Source organism: Anser brachyrhynchus (genome assembly GCF_964034855.1).
Source record: "Anser brachyrhynchus genome assembly, chromosome: 10".
NCBI classification, from domain to species: domain Eukaryota; kingdom Metazoa; phylum Chordata; class Aves; order Anseriformes; family Anatidae; genus Anser; species Anser brachyrhynchus.
Window position 1 is genome coordinate 24,335,476 of NC_137705.1, and position 16,726 is coordinate 24,352,201.

The window sequence follows — 16,726 nt, forward strand, 5'->3', positions numbered from 1 at the left end:
AAAGAAAAACTTGAATGGTAAATTTATTAAGTTAGAATCTAGTCATCTTAAGATCAGATGACTTAAGATCATATTAGATATCTGCTAATAAAAAAATAATAATAATACTTTACTGCGCTGACATTTGCATTTATAAAAACTTTCAGGTTGTTCTTTTAAATCCAGATTCAACGAGCTAAAGGATTATTAGTATCCAAAACATCTTTTTTTTTTCCCCTTATGCTTAACCTTCCTTTTCTATTTTTTGTTAAAAATTGTCATGACGATCAAAAATTAAAGAATACTTTTAGCAAAACCAATGATTCCAGCCTTGCAGAAGTTAATTATTTTAACACAACCAAAACATCCAACAGAACTGAGCTTCAAAATAACTTTTATTCTTTCTCCTTTGATGGTTTAAAAAAAATGGTACTGGGCCCAACATTCTTTTCTTATGATGTAGATGATGCTCAGAAGCTAGATTGCTTGTATGTTCCAGGCCAAATCATTCATCTATCTTTATGCCCTGATATAAAATGGCAGACAGTGATGATCATAGCCAAAGGCAAAATATATATTAAAATTTATTAACATATAAAATGACAATAATTCATAAGAATTTTTGCCTTTTTCTTTGTGTAGAGGAACCTACTCCGACTGCAAAACTGCAAAGCCAGCTCACCATTGTACACAATGATTACACTCCACCCACAAAACAAGCAACATATGTAGAATGGAGTCTAAGAAAGCCACAAAGCTATAAGCAATCAATTTACCACTTCTAATACATTACCCCCTCCAGAGTAATTATTTCATTTGGGGTTTGTGTCTTTGGTTATTCCAACAGTATGATGACAAAACTGCTACGAAAATCTATTATTTTGTTTAAAATGGTGCCAGAATTTGTAATACTTTCAGCATCTTCATTCCATAACACTGTGCAATGCACCTGAGTTCTGAGAATATGAGTAGCCACACAATTGCCTGCCTCAAAGAGTACATGGCTCATACTGATTCATCTGTAACTACAGTATAACATTAGTGCAAATCAGCTCCATTTTCTATATCAAAGCTAGTATAACTTTTTTAAATGACATTTCTTCTGTGTCTTATGAATTTGGAAATATTTCTACTTTTAATGTGAGTGTTTGATAGACCAACCTAAAAAGCTCACAGATGAATAAAGACCACTAGTGAAGCATTATGGGAGTAAGATGTTTTGAATGTCCTAGGAAAAAATATATAAATATTTTTATTGCAACAAGACTTTCCATGGACTGCATTCTAAAATCATTTCTCCATTTTTCTCTAGACATATTGGAGAGAAAAAAAAAAGCAGAAATTTTGAAAAAAAGAGTAAAAACATAGAGGTCAATACAGGATCTGTCTCTTGGCAAATTTTTTGCAGGCTATAAATTCTCACGAAGCAAAGTAGCAGTATTATTACCTGTTATCATAAAGGCCACATTCCATTTAAATTCAACATCCCTGTAGCTGTAAGCAAGTGGGAGACAGATGATGAAAGTTCAACAAAGCTATGTTAATACAATTGAGTTTGCACCTTTCCTCCCATTTCTTGTTGCTGCTACCAGGAATTTCATTTTCAATATTCTGCTTGGTAAGAAGTAAAAAAATTTAGTGTTTTAGTTTCAAATTCTATCCATAAAATGAATAAGACAGCAAATTCTAGCAAGTAAAATAAGAGAACTTGGATAAATACTTCATCCCCAAATACTAAAGGATTCCTTTCTTTGCATGTCTGAGTAACCCATTACCTATAGAAATAAAGGTTCTACAGAAACACAGAAATAAAAGTCTTGTAGAAAAATTTGCTTCATCTTCACCTTTCTCACCTACACTATTCCAAAGAAGATGGCCTAGGAGATCTTATCCCTGCTCTTCTCCTTCTTTTCTGCAAAATAAACTGTATTTTCCCCTCTCTACTTTCCACCCAAAAGGGGCGGGGGCAGGATTTCAACTGCCTGAACTTATTGCCTTTATAATTGTTTAAACACCAAAACTGTATAACAACATAACTTACTACGCTATAGCTGACCCTGTGTCACAATTTCATTTTTGCATCACTGTTATCTGATCCTGTAATTGTGAAATATATATAAATATATATATATGCACATTCTGCATTGACAGTAGTAGCTCAGTTTCCTTAGCATGTCTATTATAATATAGGATGAGAAAACTTTTGAGTGGAAGGAAGAAGGTGTCACACTAGTACTGGACTACCCCTACTGCCAAGAAGGATGACAGAAGACCTTTAGACCTTCCCTTACACGGTAAGCTTATGACAGTAAAATTTTGGTGGCTGGAGAAAAAAATCTGGAGAAAGAGGATACTCTCTGGTTAATTTTGGCCAAACTGACTTATTTTTTCAGCAACAAAGACCATTGTTCTTCTGTGCACCTTTATCACAAGTTAATTTTGTCTTCTCTTACTGAAGAAGAATGTTTGGTCTTCTTTCTATCATTCACCTAAAATGGAGACTATGGCAAACTCCATGTCACAGTTCCTACTTGATCTATGCACTACAAGAAGTGAGAAGCAACCTCCATGTCTCCTCTGCATGCATGTAAAGGACTAGAATCAAAATGACTAGTACAAGCATTGAACAAAAAAATCATCAAAACAATACTTTAAAAATCTCCAAATAAATTGATTCCCATATTCCTTAATTCTCCAGTTGAATGTAAGAATGCTGCAACACCCAGAATTTACCATCAAGGTAAAAAAAAAAAAAAATCTTTTCCTTTCCTTTAGATCTCATGGTTCCAAATGTTTGAGACCTGGTTTAAGATTTCTTAATACTCAGATTATTATGACAGTGCTTCAATGTGACAACTATTTTGCCTCTAAAAGCACCACAAGAAGGTATGGCTGCCTTGACAGAATCAACAACTCTGCCTGCTAGAAATAAAGCAAGTGTCACAGAGGCCACTGAAACATTTCTCACCTCACAGACAAAAACGTGGGAGGAAGGGTTTACCTAACACACAATCTGGGAACTTTTCCAAAATCTCTGTTCAAGAAGTGTTTAGTCTGACACAGTTCCCTCCAAAGCCCTGGAGAGATGCTAGAAATACTCGCATGAGGATAATGCATGAATGAAAAAGACCTACTAAAATCCTGTTTCCAAACTATGGTTCGTATCATTTTGTTTCAACACACATATGCACTGCAACCACTGAAATTTCAATACAGTGTATTGTACTACTGTCTCAGCACATTCTTATTGGATGACACTTTATATGAACACGTGTGAAATCTGTACCAGAAGACTCATCTGTCACACATCTCCTGTATATCAAGGATTGTTCTGCAGTTGCTTATGTTCTTTACAAAATAAAATAAAATAAAATAAAATACTGACGACAGGACACTAATAAGGATATTTGATCTGATTTAAATGGCAATTGCTTGCTCGGCTATTTTACTAATTAGTGATAACTGTAACCTCTAACCAAAAATAGTTGCTACCTGATATTTGATCAAGGAGTTGTAGTCCTCCTACTGTTTTATCAGGTTCTTTCCTGGTGTTCTCCAGGTAAGTGTTTTTCTTTTTTTTTCTTAAATAAATAAATAAAGTCCACAACATGTCCAGCCTGACAAAAATCAGGATTGAGCCTCCTCTGCTGCACTCCACGTCTCACTGCAATTTCCTTCTGAATCAAGTCTTTCTACTGAAACTCCTGGCTTAACCTGTCAGGTCTCAGGATCAATCCAACCTGTATCATTCAAACTTTCTGTACTTTTGCAGTAACCTCTTCAGAACTCCAAATAAGTCAGGTATACACTGTACGATTTCTTGTTTTGACATACTAGCTTTCCCATATTGTAATTCAGATCAGTGCATTTCAATCTAGTCACAACCACGTTGTCTATTCATATTGCTTCTGCATTATGGAAGCAAACAACGTGAGTAGAAAAGGAGGCTCCATCAACAGCCCAATTCCTAAATTTAGCTCCCCTGTCTCTTTTCAATCACAGCTTTTCAAGGGTAAGCTGTATTATCTCACAATGATTCTTCACATACATCACATCCCTCCACAAGACTTAGGGAATCCTGACAGCATTGTACCCAGGCAGTTTCTGAGCTCCCCATGAAAGTGGTCTATGGCTGCTTTATTCAAAAGGTAAAGAAATATGTTCTGTGGATCTTTGCCCTGGCAAAAAACTTAGTGTAAGCAGAAGGTCTAGAGAATCATAAGAAAGACTGCTCTGTCTTGAAATTCATAATCATGAAACAGAAAGAGTAACAGTTCCTTATGTTCTTTATTCCCCAACACAGAATTGTTTTGTCAGGTCCAACCCAATCCAAAGTGGCTATTTTTCCTTCAGAGATGTATATTTCTCCTCATATGCGGTTTATGCTGCATATCTATATATTTCCAAAGAGTATTTACACCAAATCGAACTGAAAAAAGCACATTACTGAAAAAATTACAAAATATCCTTCCTTGTTTAAATAATTCATTACAATTTATCTCAGCAATGATGTTAACCTCTGCGGTCCTTTAAGGAAACTGGAAAGGCATTAATAAAGAACCAAGCAGGTTCAGAAGGGAGAGGGATAAAAATGAACACTGCATTGGCCTGTCACCATGACCCATTTGTATCTTTTTATTCTTTTTCTCTAGTAATTCCTCTTATTTCATAATATATGGTTATTTTACATTGTTCTTTTAAAGGGAAGAGGTCCAAAGAAATAAATTTTCTAGTTTATTTCTTAAATAAAATTAAACGCAAATACATACAAATTCGAAAGAACACGTAATCAGATAAACATCTCTTATCACGTCTTCATGTCTTTCTAAAGGTTTAAATGTTAAAATGCCCACAATGTTACAATGTTGGTTCTATATACACAGCAAATGTTTCTCACTCAGAACAACCAATCTCTCAGAAGAGTAATGTATATTCCAGATTCTCTCAGTTTTCATTAGTACACTATCTCAATTTCTCCAGGGAAATTATCTTTGAACAACATATCACTCTGCCCTTGGAACCATCAAAATGACATTTGACAAAACTGTGGAAGGCTTGTAAGTTAAATTTAAAGCTCCGTTAAACCTTGCTTTGCACATTGCATGGAGCTTTAGCCTTCCACAGAAACAGTTAGGAAGGCCAACAACAGAAGCTGGTGGGAAAATTTCCAGAACTACACCATCTCCTGTTTATCTACAGGCAGAAAAGTTTGGAAAGCATATAACCTATCATAAACTAAACAAAAAAAATGTTACTGATTATTGTGCTCAGAGCTCTTCTTATCATATAAGTAGATTGATATATATCAAATATATATATATTATTTTTATGTCAATGTATTTTTCTTGTTTGCCAATGGTATCAATAGCTCATTGTGTTATAAAAGCACTACAGCATTTTTCTAATCATTCTAATCATGAATAAAATGACAGCTAAGAACATATTGATTAGAAGAAATTAATTAAACAGATCTGTTTCTTAAGTTTGATCTTAATGATGTTTCAAGCTGCAAAAACTTAACACTTCGCTGAAATACTACAATAAACTCTAATCATACGCTACAACTTTTCTAGGACTCCAGGGATGAAAGTTGGCAGGGTTATGAGGACAGTTTGCTTCAGAAAGGTCAGCTGGTTTTTTAGGTCAATAAAACATAACAGAAATTGCACCTCCAACTGCTGAACAAATGTTTCTGCATACCAATCATTGAATTCCAGTGAAATCAACCATAATGACAACTGCATAGCATAGTATCTTTCTTTAAGCTCTCTCTGGCTAGGGAGATTTTCAATAAACGTTGAATATGATAGAAATTATAGAAATGAAACTCTGATAGAAATGTCAGAGCGATCACATTCAGACAGTAACTCCACCATAGCTAGATCCAGAGTAAATGCATTTAATTACTTTCCAGCAGAATTAAAGATGCTGGAAATAAATGGTTTCAATATTTTTTATAATTCAGGTGTAATAAAGTTGTATTCAAGCACATTAAAACATGCTTGTAGTAGACAAACAATAAACAGAAAGTGTTCATCCGATTCATTATTGCAATTGATAAGACTCAAATTTCAGAAACAGAACTTCCAGCTGGAAACTAAGTTGTGAGTGCAATGTATATTAAAGCACATCAGGAAAAAAAGCCTTGTCTCATCAATGTTTTAGTAGTGAGCCATTTTTTGCCGTATGGTCTGAAGGCATTCACATCAGAAACTCCTCTGACATGGTTGAATTGTAAAACATGAACTGTACTTGGTTTTGAGATCAAGATACGAAGTCTCTCCCAAACTGGTGAGCTCTGCTTCTATATGAACTGAGAATAATGCCACTCAAAAAGTAGGCATTCCTATAAAAAGTCTGAAAACTTCAGAGCCGAGCACATTATAAAGGTATATTGGAGATTTGCCATGATTCCAGCCATATGTGCTGCATGGCAACATGATACCTGAAATCATTTCTGCAAATGCAAAACCTAGGATACCTGAAATCTGCCTAGACAGCCTTTGCAGCATACACCCTCCTTTACACTCTAATCCAATTGGTCTGTGAAAAAGTAAACAAATTCTACCTTGATAATGATTGAAAACCAGGTCTGTTTCTGCCTAAATCAAAGCAACTTCAGTACAGGAAACAAAACTTAGCTGCACCTTAGCCATGTCACATTTTGATATTAATAAAATCTTAGACCATTAACGTGTATTGTGGTAAATAATTTCTCAATTTATACTAAGTAAAACAAGAAAGAAAAAATAATAAATCTTCTTTTCATTCTTCAGATCTCAGCTAAGAGAATAAAAAAATATGTTCACCCTCTCTAATTCACTGTTTGATACAATCTCATTATCTTAATGTTTGAGGCCTGGTTTAAGATTTCTTAATACTCAGATTATTATGACAGTGCTTCAGTGTGAGAACTATTTTGCTTCCAAAAGCACCACAAGAGTGTACGGTTGCCTTGACAGAACCAGCAACTCTGCTTGGTAGAAATGAAGCATGTGCACAAAAGTCCCTGAAACATTTCTCATCTCTCTATTTGAAAACCAAATACACCTGCATTTTAATAGCAAGAGAGAGAAAGTTCAGTTCATTTTCTAATAGACTAGATCTGAGGTCTCCTGATAGCTCTTGCAACACTGTTCAATTTAGTAAGCAACAATTTAGGGGTTCTCTGTACTGCAGCAGAACTCTGTATAACTTGGGGAAAAAAAAAAAAAAATCGGTAAAGCTGAAGATTTCATTCACATTGAAGCCAACAGAAAGACTCCCCAGGAGCAGAGGACCTGTTCAGGCTATGAGAACATTACCAAATAATTTAAACATTACTCAAAAACAGTGCAGAAGCACACTTGCAAAACTAATCTAAAACCTCAGAGAAAGAAAAACGTGTATCTGATTAGATCATGCTACATACAAACCCAGCACACAAAGTATATACTCACATACACCTCCCTTCAAGTTTATTCTGGTTCAGAATCTGGCCAACACAAATTGCTAAAAGTTTCTGAACTAGCAGCTGAACCACTCCAACCTGTCCTATTATGTTTGCAATAATAGTAAAAGTGGTGACAGTAAAGTATAAGTCTCTAATTGTAAGCATACATCTCTCTGTATATTCTTGTTATTGTTCAATTCGTTATTCCTTGAGTTGGGCTGTCTACAAAAAATTTATTCCCGCTGTTGAACTCCTAAACAAAAATAAGAAGAGAAAAGGAGAAAAGAGAAAAGAAGAGAGAAGAAGGGAGAAGGGAGAAGGGAGATGGGAGAAGAAAAAAATCATCTTTTTTCTTCTGAACGAAAAAAAAAATCTTTACACAAAAACAACATATAAGTTTAATATGTTGTTAATACGTATTTTTTTCTTACAAACTTTTGAGAAAAGCATTCCTTTACCATGAAGTTTCTGATCTAGAAATGGAATGACCAAAAGCTTCAAAACAGAATCAAGTATGAGGGGAAAAAAAAAGGGGGGGGGGGGGGGGGCGCGAACGGCAAACAGAAGTTATTGATACGGAATCAAAATGACCAAATAAATTAAGCATCAATAAAAACCTTGGTCATGGAAGGACCAATTAAACAGGAGAGCAGAAAATACTGACCTGGAAGTCAAGCTGGTTGGAGTAGGGATGAAAGCAGCAGTTTGGAGAAAAACAGATAGGGAGAGAGACAGCAAAAGAGAATAAAGGGAGGAACACATTAGTTCTGTAACAATATAACAAGCAGATGTTATATCAGTAAATTTTATTCAGAAACAAAAAAAGAAAGAAAGAAAGAAAAGGAAAAGGAAAGCAAAAAGAAAAATAAAATTTCTGCACAGAGCATAACTTTGCTGTACACTGAACACAACGGATATTTTAAAGTAAATGGCACCTTGTCATTGTGGACTGTCGAACACCACCCATATTTATAACCATTTTAATGTATACACATACCAACATGGAACAAACAGATTAGCTGTTTACTGGTAGTGTTTGCTGCCACACAAATGTCTCCATACCATGAAGTCTTTTTGAGGCCACCAGGGGTTTGAACACTTATATTCACCAAGTCTTCTCATGAAAGCCAAAAGAGTGAAATAATTTGGCAGCTTGTTAAAGACGTTATTTAGACGTTCACCCCTCTCCACCACCCTCAGGAAAGAGTCTTTTTTAAAGCTGACAGGTTTTTTTTTTATTTTTTTTTCTGGTCTGAAGAATAAGGCTAATTCTTCATTACTGAAAATATCCTGGTGCTTGATCATGTATTTTTCAAAAATATCGACCATTCTTTCAATTAAGTATGAAAAAAAACTGCCTTATATCAAGCTAGACTAATCCTTGGAGATGTCACTGGTGCACAATTTTTCACTCATACGTGAAAAGTACTTTTTTTTCTTTAAGCCTGAAAATACTTTCTTTGAACACCTTTTTTACACATGCTGTTTTCAAGTTTCTGCAATGAATTTTCAGTGCTGAGTGAACTTACTATTTTCATCAGAATTCAAATCCAAGGGAATTCAGAATAAATTAATTATAGTGTGAATATCCCAAAGCCTTAAATGCACATTTACAGTGCTATTACCCAAAACTTATGAGCACACATGGTAAATAACTATACAGACATACTGAAAAATGTGATCTTGAACATGAAATCTATTCAATAAAAACCTGAAAGCCCCTAAACAAAGATGTTCTGCTTCAAATAATCAGGATGTTCCCATTTACAGTGCAAAATGTACAATCTATGGCAACGCCTATGAGCAAGAACTAGATTAAGGGCTTTTTCATTACCTGTTTGAAAGAGAACTACTGCAAAAAACATAATTCAGGCCACGTACTAATGGGGTCCCTTTTTTCTCTCCTTTCTCTCTGCTTACTATTCAGCCATCTAGTCTGTGCTAGATGACACATCCCTGACACTGTCTACAAAATTACACTGCATTTTAAAATCAAACTGTTTTTGTCTCATAGATAAAACAGTATTTTTAAATTAACTTTCGTTAATATACATATTCTTATAGGCTTTGCTAAGAAGCTACACTAAATCAAGCAAATGACTGACCAGCTAATGTGATGCTGGAGAAAACCAGAGCAAGCTTTTGCATTCTACTCTATATATTTTCTCAACCTCCATCATCAAGCTCCAGCATTCCACTCTTAAACCAGCAACACTCTGATTATCTGTTACCAGACAGGTTCGTTCAGAGCCAATGCTCTCTGAGGAAGCAGGTAACACATTAGTCCTTCCCTAACTCTTATTTCAGCCTTTGCCCAAGCTCCTTCTGAGGATAACTAAAATTAAAAGACCACTGCATCCTAAGCTGAGTCTTGCTGTTAGATAGGCAGTCTGGCCTGTCTAGTAAGGGTGCTCAAAGCAATTGACAACAATGGATACTTAAATATGACTCTGCATGAGAAAGTAATTACTAATCTGGTTCTTTTTCTCTAAATAGACTACTTTCCTGCATGGAACTTATCATTCCATGTAATGCTCTTTAAAACAGAGTCCAGAGAAAGAGCCTGGAATGTTGTTTACAGCATCAGGATCCATGAGCAAAGGCAGCCTCTCCAGTATTTTTAATCCACATACAGTGTCCTGTTTTCTCCCAGTCCTTCTGATTTAATCCAAAGGGCACAATGCAGGCAATGGGGTACCTACGTTTCTTGCATTCTGAGAGTACTTTGTTATTGTCCTCAACCCCTAGGGAAATCACTTTTAATATAAGGAATGTGTTTGCATAGATACCTCTACAATGCTAAGTAAGGTATAGTTAACACAAATGCCATGCACATGGGTTGCTAACAGCATACTGTTCCTGTAAGAGCAAAAGACTATGAGGAATAACCTGGTTCTGAGGCCTGAACTCGTCCATGCAGGTGCAGGCAGCCATATGTCATAATCAGACTCATGAATCTGTCAAGCCACACCTTAAAAGTAGTTAGGTTTCTCATTCCTTTTTTTTCATTTAGCAAGTTGTTTCAGAGCCTTCCTTCCTCTGAAAATTAGAAAGCTTTCTATCCTTTCTTTCCCTTTTCAGACTAAATTTATTAATGGATAGTTCATATCCATTGAATTAGGTGCTAACACTCGTCTTTTACTTAAATCACCCTTCTTCCACTGCAGGGCTTACCCATTCACATATTCACAGAGAACACCCATCTCTACTGAGCCTGTTTTGCTAGGGAAATAAACCAGTGCTTAAGTTTAGACTCCTCTGACACCAGTACTCCATTTGCCTAATTATCCTACCAGCCCTCTCTGCACCTGTTTCCAGTTTCTATTCAACTTCCTTGAATATGACTGATGAGAAGTATACAGCAGTGTTCCATGTGGGGTCTTGCAACTGCTTGATGACATTACTACTTTCCTATCATTACGGTAAACATTTATTCTGACATATCAGGATTCACTCCTCATTATTTAGATGGCTCATAACAACACCGCCATAAGCAAATCTATCTACTCTCTCTTTTCCTCAATTGTATCAAGGATTATCCTTAGTGTACAGCTGGCAATTTTACTGGTCCTAACTTCATAGTCATGCATTTTAAACTATTATATATCACTTAAATTAATTTCATTATTTAAACTCCCCAGCATACTTCACAAATAATAATACTTTTCATTCTAACACTGCTAATAAAAGCATTAAACAACATACTTGCTCCATCCTGACAGTTTTCTCAGCTGCAATATCTCCATTTGGCTATGCCCTTCACATTAAAATTTAAGTTGATTGCTATCTTGCCCAGTTGTATTTACATTATCAAAAAAAAAAGATACCACATTTCCTTAATCAATAAAACCAAAGAAAGTTTACTGAAAGTGCAGCATGCCACAATATATTGCATTTTATTTTAACTTGGTCTCATTATAAACAGATAAATCAGGGAAGATATAATAGAAGTTATCAAACAGCATTAGTAGAAGAGGACAAAGTGGTTCTCCTACGTAGTAGTAGTAAGGAATTATAAATTACAAAATACTTTTGTACATATGTAATAATTTAAGAAACAGACCTACATGTTTGTATATATGAGGAACAGCATGAATCATGAATCTTAAGTGATGCAACTCAGTAGTGTGATAGTTTCTGAGGCAAGAAAATCATATTAAAACCAAGAGAATGATCATTCAGATAAAATCTTCTTCAGTATTATTAACGTTCATCTGCCAAATAGTATGCAACTCTAAATTTAATTCCTCGTATCTAGAAACAGATATTTCTGCCTTTGAGTATTTGAAACTCAATGATATATTCAGCTTTTCTGTATGAAAGTAATTCATGATCTTGTTTTCATTTTTAATTGATTTTGTAGATGATAACATTATCACAAATATGTATTTTCTTTTCAGATGAACTGATTTTATACAAGGACACCCCATGCTGCTGATGAATTTATATGTGAATATATGAAATATCATGAAGATATCATAGTTTGCAATACTCTTAATTATAGCTCTCTTAGGAATTTGTTTATAAATGTTGAGAATTTATGTTGTTGCAATTATCTTGAAATGTAAAAATGATGGCAGAGCAGTGAACATGGATTCCATCAAGCTATTAACCAACAAATATATTACAAAAGAACATTCATTTTCCTACAAAACACCAGACAAGCCTTGCATCTGTTACAAGTAATGTTGAAGATATGCTGTTTCTGAGCAGCAAAAAAATAGAATGGGAAAAAGTAAGGAGAGAAAATAGCAATACAGAGCACATTATATGAATTTAAAAACAGCAGGACAAGAAGGAAATAACATTTTCAAATATGTTTCTGTTAAAGTTTCACAATGCCTTACCCCCATAAAGTGGGTAAACTGAGCTTTGGCTCCACCTCTTCCCTTCAATAATGAGCCAATCAAGTAGTCATTAAAATCAGAAAAAGTAGTAGCACTTCATAAAATGTTACAGTAATTTACACTTCGCCTAACCCCCTAGAAAGGGGAATTTCAACATCAAAATTCCCTGTCTAGGGACACCAACAGGTGGCACAGTTATACAAAGATTTAGATCTTTGGCCAATATTTTTCAAAAATGAGGAAGAGGGAGGGAAAATAACTTAAATTTTAGAGAAACCCAAGGTGAGCCTGATTAATAGGAAGAGTTAGATACTCACTGTCTAAAAATATTCCCCTATTACAACTTTATATTGCTGACAGTTTGCTAGGCTTGCTGTACCAAACAACCACTTTGTGTGTGTGTTCATGCATGGTGGAAAGTAGCTTTAAGACTTTATTACCAAGTAAATGCAATAATGATTTAACTCCTGTTGATGCAATCAATAACAGGTAATTTCTATGGTCATCTTTTTTTTTTTTTCCTATTTTTCCTATTTTACAATAGCATATACCATATATATAAGAATTCTGAATTAATCTTGGAAGCTGTATATTATGTTAAATCATGTGAGAAACTAAATTACAGTTGAAAGAATTCACAAAGAAATCTTAGAGCAGGATAAGTGTAGAAAATAACAATAAACCTTCCTTGTCTGGTCATACCAAAGACAATTTATTGTAAGCATTACAGAAGCTCTTAAAGGTTTGTAGCATAGCTTTACTTCTACATCAAATTCCAAGTACAGCATAACCTCTCAGCCTACAAAAAATCTCTTAAGATTATTCTCTTGAACTAAAGTTTAGCATGCCTACTAGTGCATCTAGAGTCACACAATAATTCAGTAGGTTTTAGAGCCCTATGAAGGTATCAGCTACCATTCCTGTAAAGAATACAGTATCAGGCTGCACCAGCTTGCTCACACCTGGAGTCACCATATTACAAGCCTAGGTCTGTAATTGCCCCTACAGTACACACAGCAGTGGATGGAATAAGCAGCACTTTCATGCCCACACAGATCCACTGTGTTATCTTTTTCCAATATGCTGCTTCAGGATGTTGAAAAGTTTAGGCAGAACTCACGTTCATGGTGTCCAAGTGACCACTCTTCTTTAATACCTTCCTCCAGTATCTACTTTACACATTAAAATCCAAGCAAATACCAGAGTATTCTAAACACCTCCTGATGTGATGAGAGAAGTAATCGCTACGTTTGTCTTCATGTAAACAACTGATTACATGTCAAGTACAAATCTTTATTTATCACTTTAAATTTGAGGTCTCTATTCTCGTGGCACATTGATTGATAACTACATACCATTCCTTATTATTATTAAATCAAACCTGTGCCAAACGTCTTCAGAGAAAGGTAGGTTTTGGTAACAGAACTGTGGAGGTTGATAAGTCATCATCAATAGGAGACATTCTACAAAGCTTCCTTTCCAAGGTGATTTCCTTTCCAATATTTCTGACAGATCTTCCTGTTTCGTGGTAATTCTCCCTAACAGGACAGAGCAGTGCTATGTCTTGACGGGAACTATAACAATAATCAGAAGATCTCTTAAACCTCAATTTTGGCACCATGAAACCACTTTTCTTCCAACTTGATTACTAGAAGACAGTATGCAAAATATTTGAAAAAGTAAAATTCCTTCTTTCATTTACCTAAGAGTGCTTAGGAGTACAGAAAGAGAACAAAGAATTCAGAAACACAGAAATTTCTTATCAAACAAATGGCAACATTATCTATAGAAGAAGCTTCCCAGATTATTTAATTACAAAAAAGAGCATGAGACAAATTGACCCCAAAACCATTCTATCTCCGTTAAGGAAAGACCATACAACCTTCCCACAATTAAGGGAAAAAAAAATGGTCAACATCAGAAAATACTCATCTGAAGAAGGCAACCATTTCTCAGAACCACTAAGAAATACTGACAGCACAAGACCAGAAATAATTACCAATGCTTTTCAGGACCTCTTAGAACTAGCGATCCCGTTTGCATTGAAGAAACATGTGGGGACAGCTTTGATTTACCCATTACTAGAAAGACGAGGGTGTTGCCCTAACAGGAGGGCTGTCACTGTAAATTGTATATGGCTTTTCCTATGTACGTTCCTTTTATGAGACTACAAAAAAATTGGAAACCTTAAATTGTTCCAAAGTCATCAGAAAGGAGATGTGATTCTTAAGTATCAATCTTTTTCATTTCTGATACAATTTTACAAAACATCACAAATGCACTGTTAAAAACATATATTCTACCCTCAACTTCTCTTCTCTTTAGTGAAGATCAAGTAAATAAAAATGCCACTCAATGGAAAACAAATAATACAAAAATTACCTTTCTAACTCAGCAATTTTCTTATCTTTGTCATTCTTCTCATTCTCTACTTCCTTGAGTATTTCTAGAAGTCTCTCAACCTCAGCCTGAGCTTTGCCACATTCTTCTCTATAGTATGATGCCTCTTTGTCAAGCTGTTTCATTCTGTCTGCAAATTCTGGGTTCATCCGTGCCTCCTCTTCAGCCTCAAGAGCCTTCAGAATCAATATTAAAAAAAATAATAATAATAAATAATAATAATAATATCAGTAATTTATATAGCTTTAAGAGCTTCACTTCTTCAGTCTTGGAGTTAAAATTTTCATTAAAAAGGATTATAGGTATTTCTGTCAGATAATATTTTTCTACAGAAATTTTATAAAAAGGAATTCAAGTACCCTTGCAGTCTAAAATTACTTTCAAATGCTATCTTACCAAAGCTTCATCCTGAAGAGGGAGGGCATTTATTAAACAAAGAGTGGTGTTTGGTTGGTTGTTTTTTTGTTTTGTTTTGTTTCTTATTAACATGATCACAGTTTAAGGCTGTTGTTTTGTTGTTTTAATTTTAAAAAATCACCTTGTAATTCATTTAATTCACTTCACGCTTTTTAAGTCTTTCAAATATATAGACAATCTTTCTCCATACATGTACGCTTTTTCCATGAGCATACACATATATATACATATATATATATGTATATACATATTGTAATCTGTATCACCAGATGTTTCAAATACAGCCTGATACTAAGAATATAAAAGTAAGAAATGGTTTATATGCAGTGCTGTTTTCAAAAGACAAACCAATGAACTAAAAAGTTTCCTTCAGCAGACATTTTACCAAATAATCCTTTTTATTTTTTTTTTTAATTTTACTTATTTATTCCCTTATCATGAATACTTAGCCTGAAATGTCAGAAGAACAAGCTCATTGGTGACAATGGCACAAACCTGGCAAACACATGCATGGATGGGTGGCAGTTTCACAGACAAGAACAAACGCAATGAACACAACAACAGTGCAGAGCCCAATCTTACTCCCATCAAATCTAATGGCAAAAACCCAATTAACATCAATGGGAGCATGATCAGGCATCAAGTGCTTCAAACTGTTGGCTGGAATAATCACAGACAGATGGAAACAACAACGCACTGCAATGCTTAGCCTACCCCTTGCTTCCCATTATTCCTAATTGGCATCTTGAAAGAGCAGGCAAGGAAAAAACAAGTAGTTTAATGCAGTGCACATTAAACATAGAAAATTCAGATAACATTTTTTAATATACAAAAATTTTACAGAAATTTAGGATATTTAGAACTGAAAGTCCTCCAACTATCTTATTATGCAGAAAAAAATTGGGATTATCTTCTTAATTTCAGGGAATAGACAATGCAAGCAAACAATGGAAGAAATGCTGGTCAAAATGAAACATGCATGTTTTGGAAAGAATTAATATAAAATACAGCTATTAGAAGGTTCATATTCTTTGCAATGGTTACAATTTTCTGTATAAATAAATAACAAGTCTGGGTTTAGTATAAATACAACAGCTAAAAAAATGAAATTACTGGAAAGAAACTTAGGAATTTTATTTGTAACATATCATTTAAGCATGAGGATAGTAAGAAAAAGACAGAAGATTTCATATTTTATTTATCCCACTGTGAGATTTTTAATCAGAAGGAATATTTAGTTACCAATACAGGAGAACCCATAACAGGAATCACCATAACAGGAGAAGCCGACAAAACTTACTAGCCTTGCTCTTCGAATGTTCCAATGTTGCTCTTCAAATGTTCTATTTGGGATGCTCCAGCCCTTATACAGGAGTTTCCTAACAGAGCTCATTTCAAGGTAATACCCACAGAGATGTTAGCAAGAGATTCATTTTCATCCTCCTATATCTCCCTGCTTTAATATTAAAGTTTGATTTCTTTTATGCTGAGTTTTAGCTGTGTCAAGAAATTTACTTTCAGCTAGCTATGTAATTTTTTTAATTAAAAGCAATATGCAGACTGCCAAATTATTTGAGACACTGGGTACCATTTCCAATCTGCACACTACTTTCATTTTCCACCAGTTCTATTAAGAAATTAGACAATATTT

General features: G+C 34.7%; 1 protein-coding gene across 31 annotated transcripts in view; it reads right to left on the minus strand.

Moving 5' to 3' along the window:
• ERC2 (ELKS/RAB6-interacting/CAST family member 2) overlaps window positions 1-16,726 on the minus strand; it is a 522,744-nt gene that overhangs the window by 284,278 nt on the left and 221,740 nt on the right. For 21 of the 31 annotated variants that reach the window (XR_013955471.1, XR_013955475.1, XR_013955476.1 and 18 more), the window contains 2 exons: window positions 15,790-15,819; window positions 14,641-14,834 (listed from right to left, as the gene is read on the minus strand). Coding sequence is in view for 25 of the 31 variants with exons in the window: in XM_080605897.1 (XP_080462023.1) it covers window positions 14,641-14,834; window positions 15,790-15,819 (224 nt within the window). In the remaining 6 variants the exon portion in view is untranslated. The remainder of the gene's footprint in view (window positions 1-14,640; window positions 14,835-15,789; window positions 15,820-16,726) is intronic. The other 10 variants (XR_013955472.1, XR_013955473.1, XR_013955474.1 and 7 more) reach the window with 1 other exon arrangement.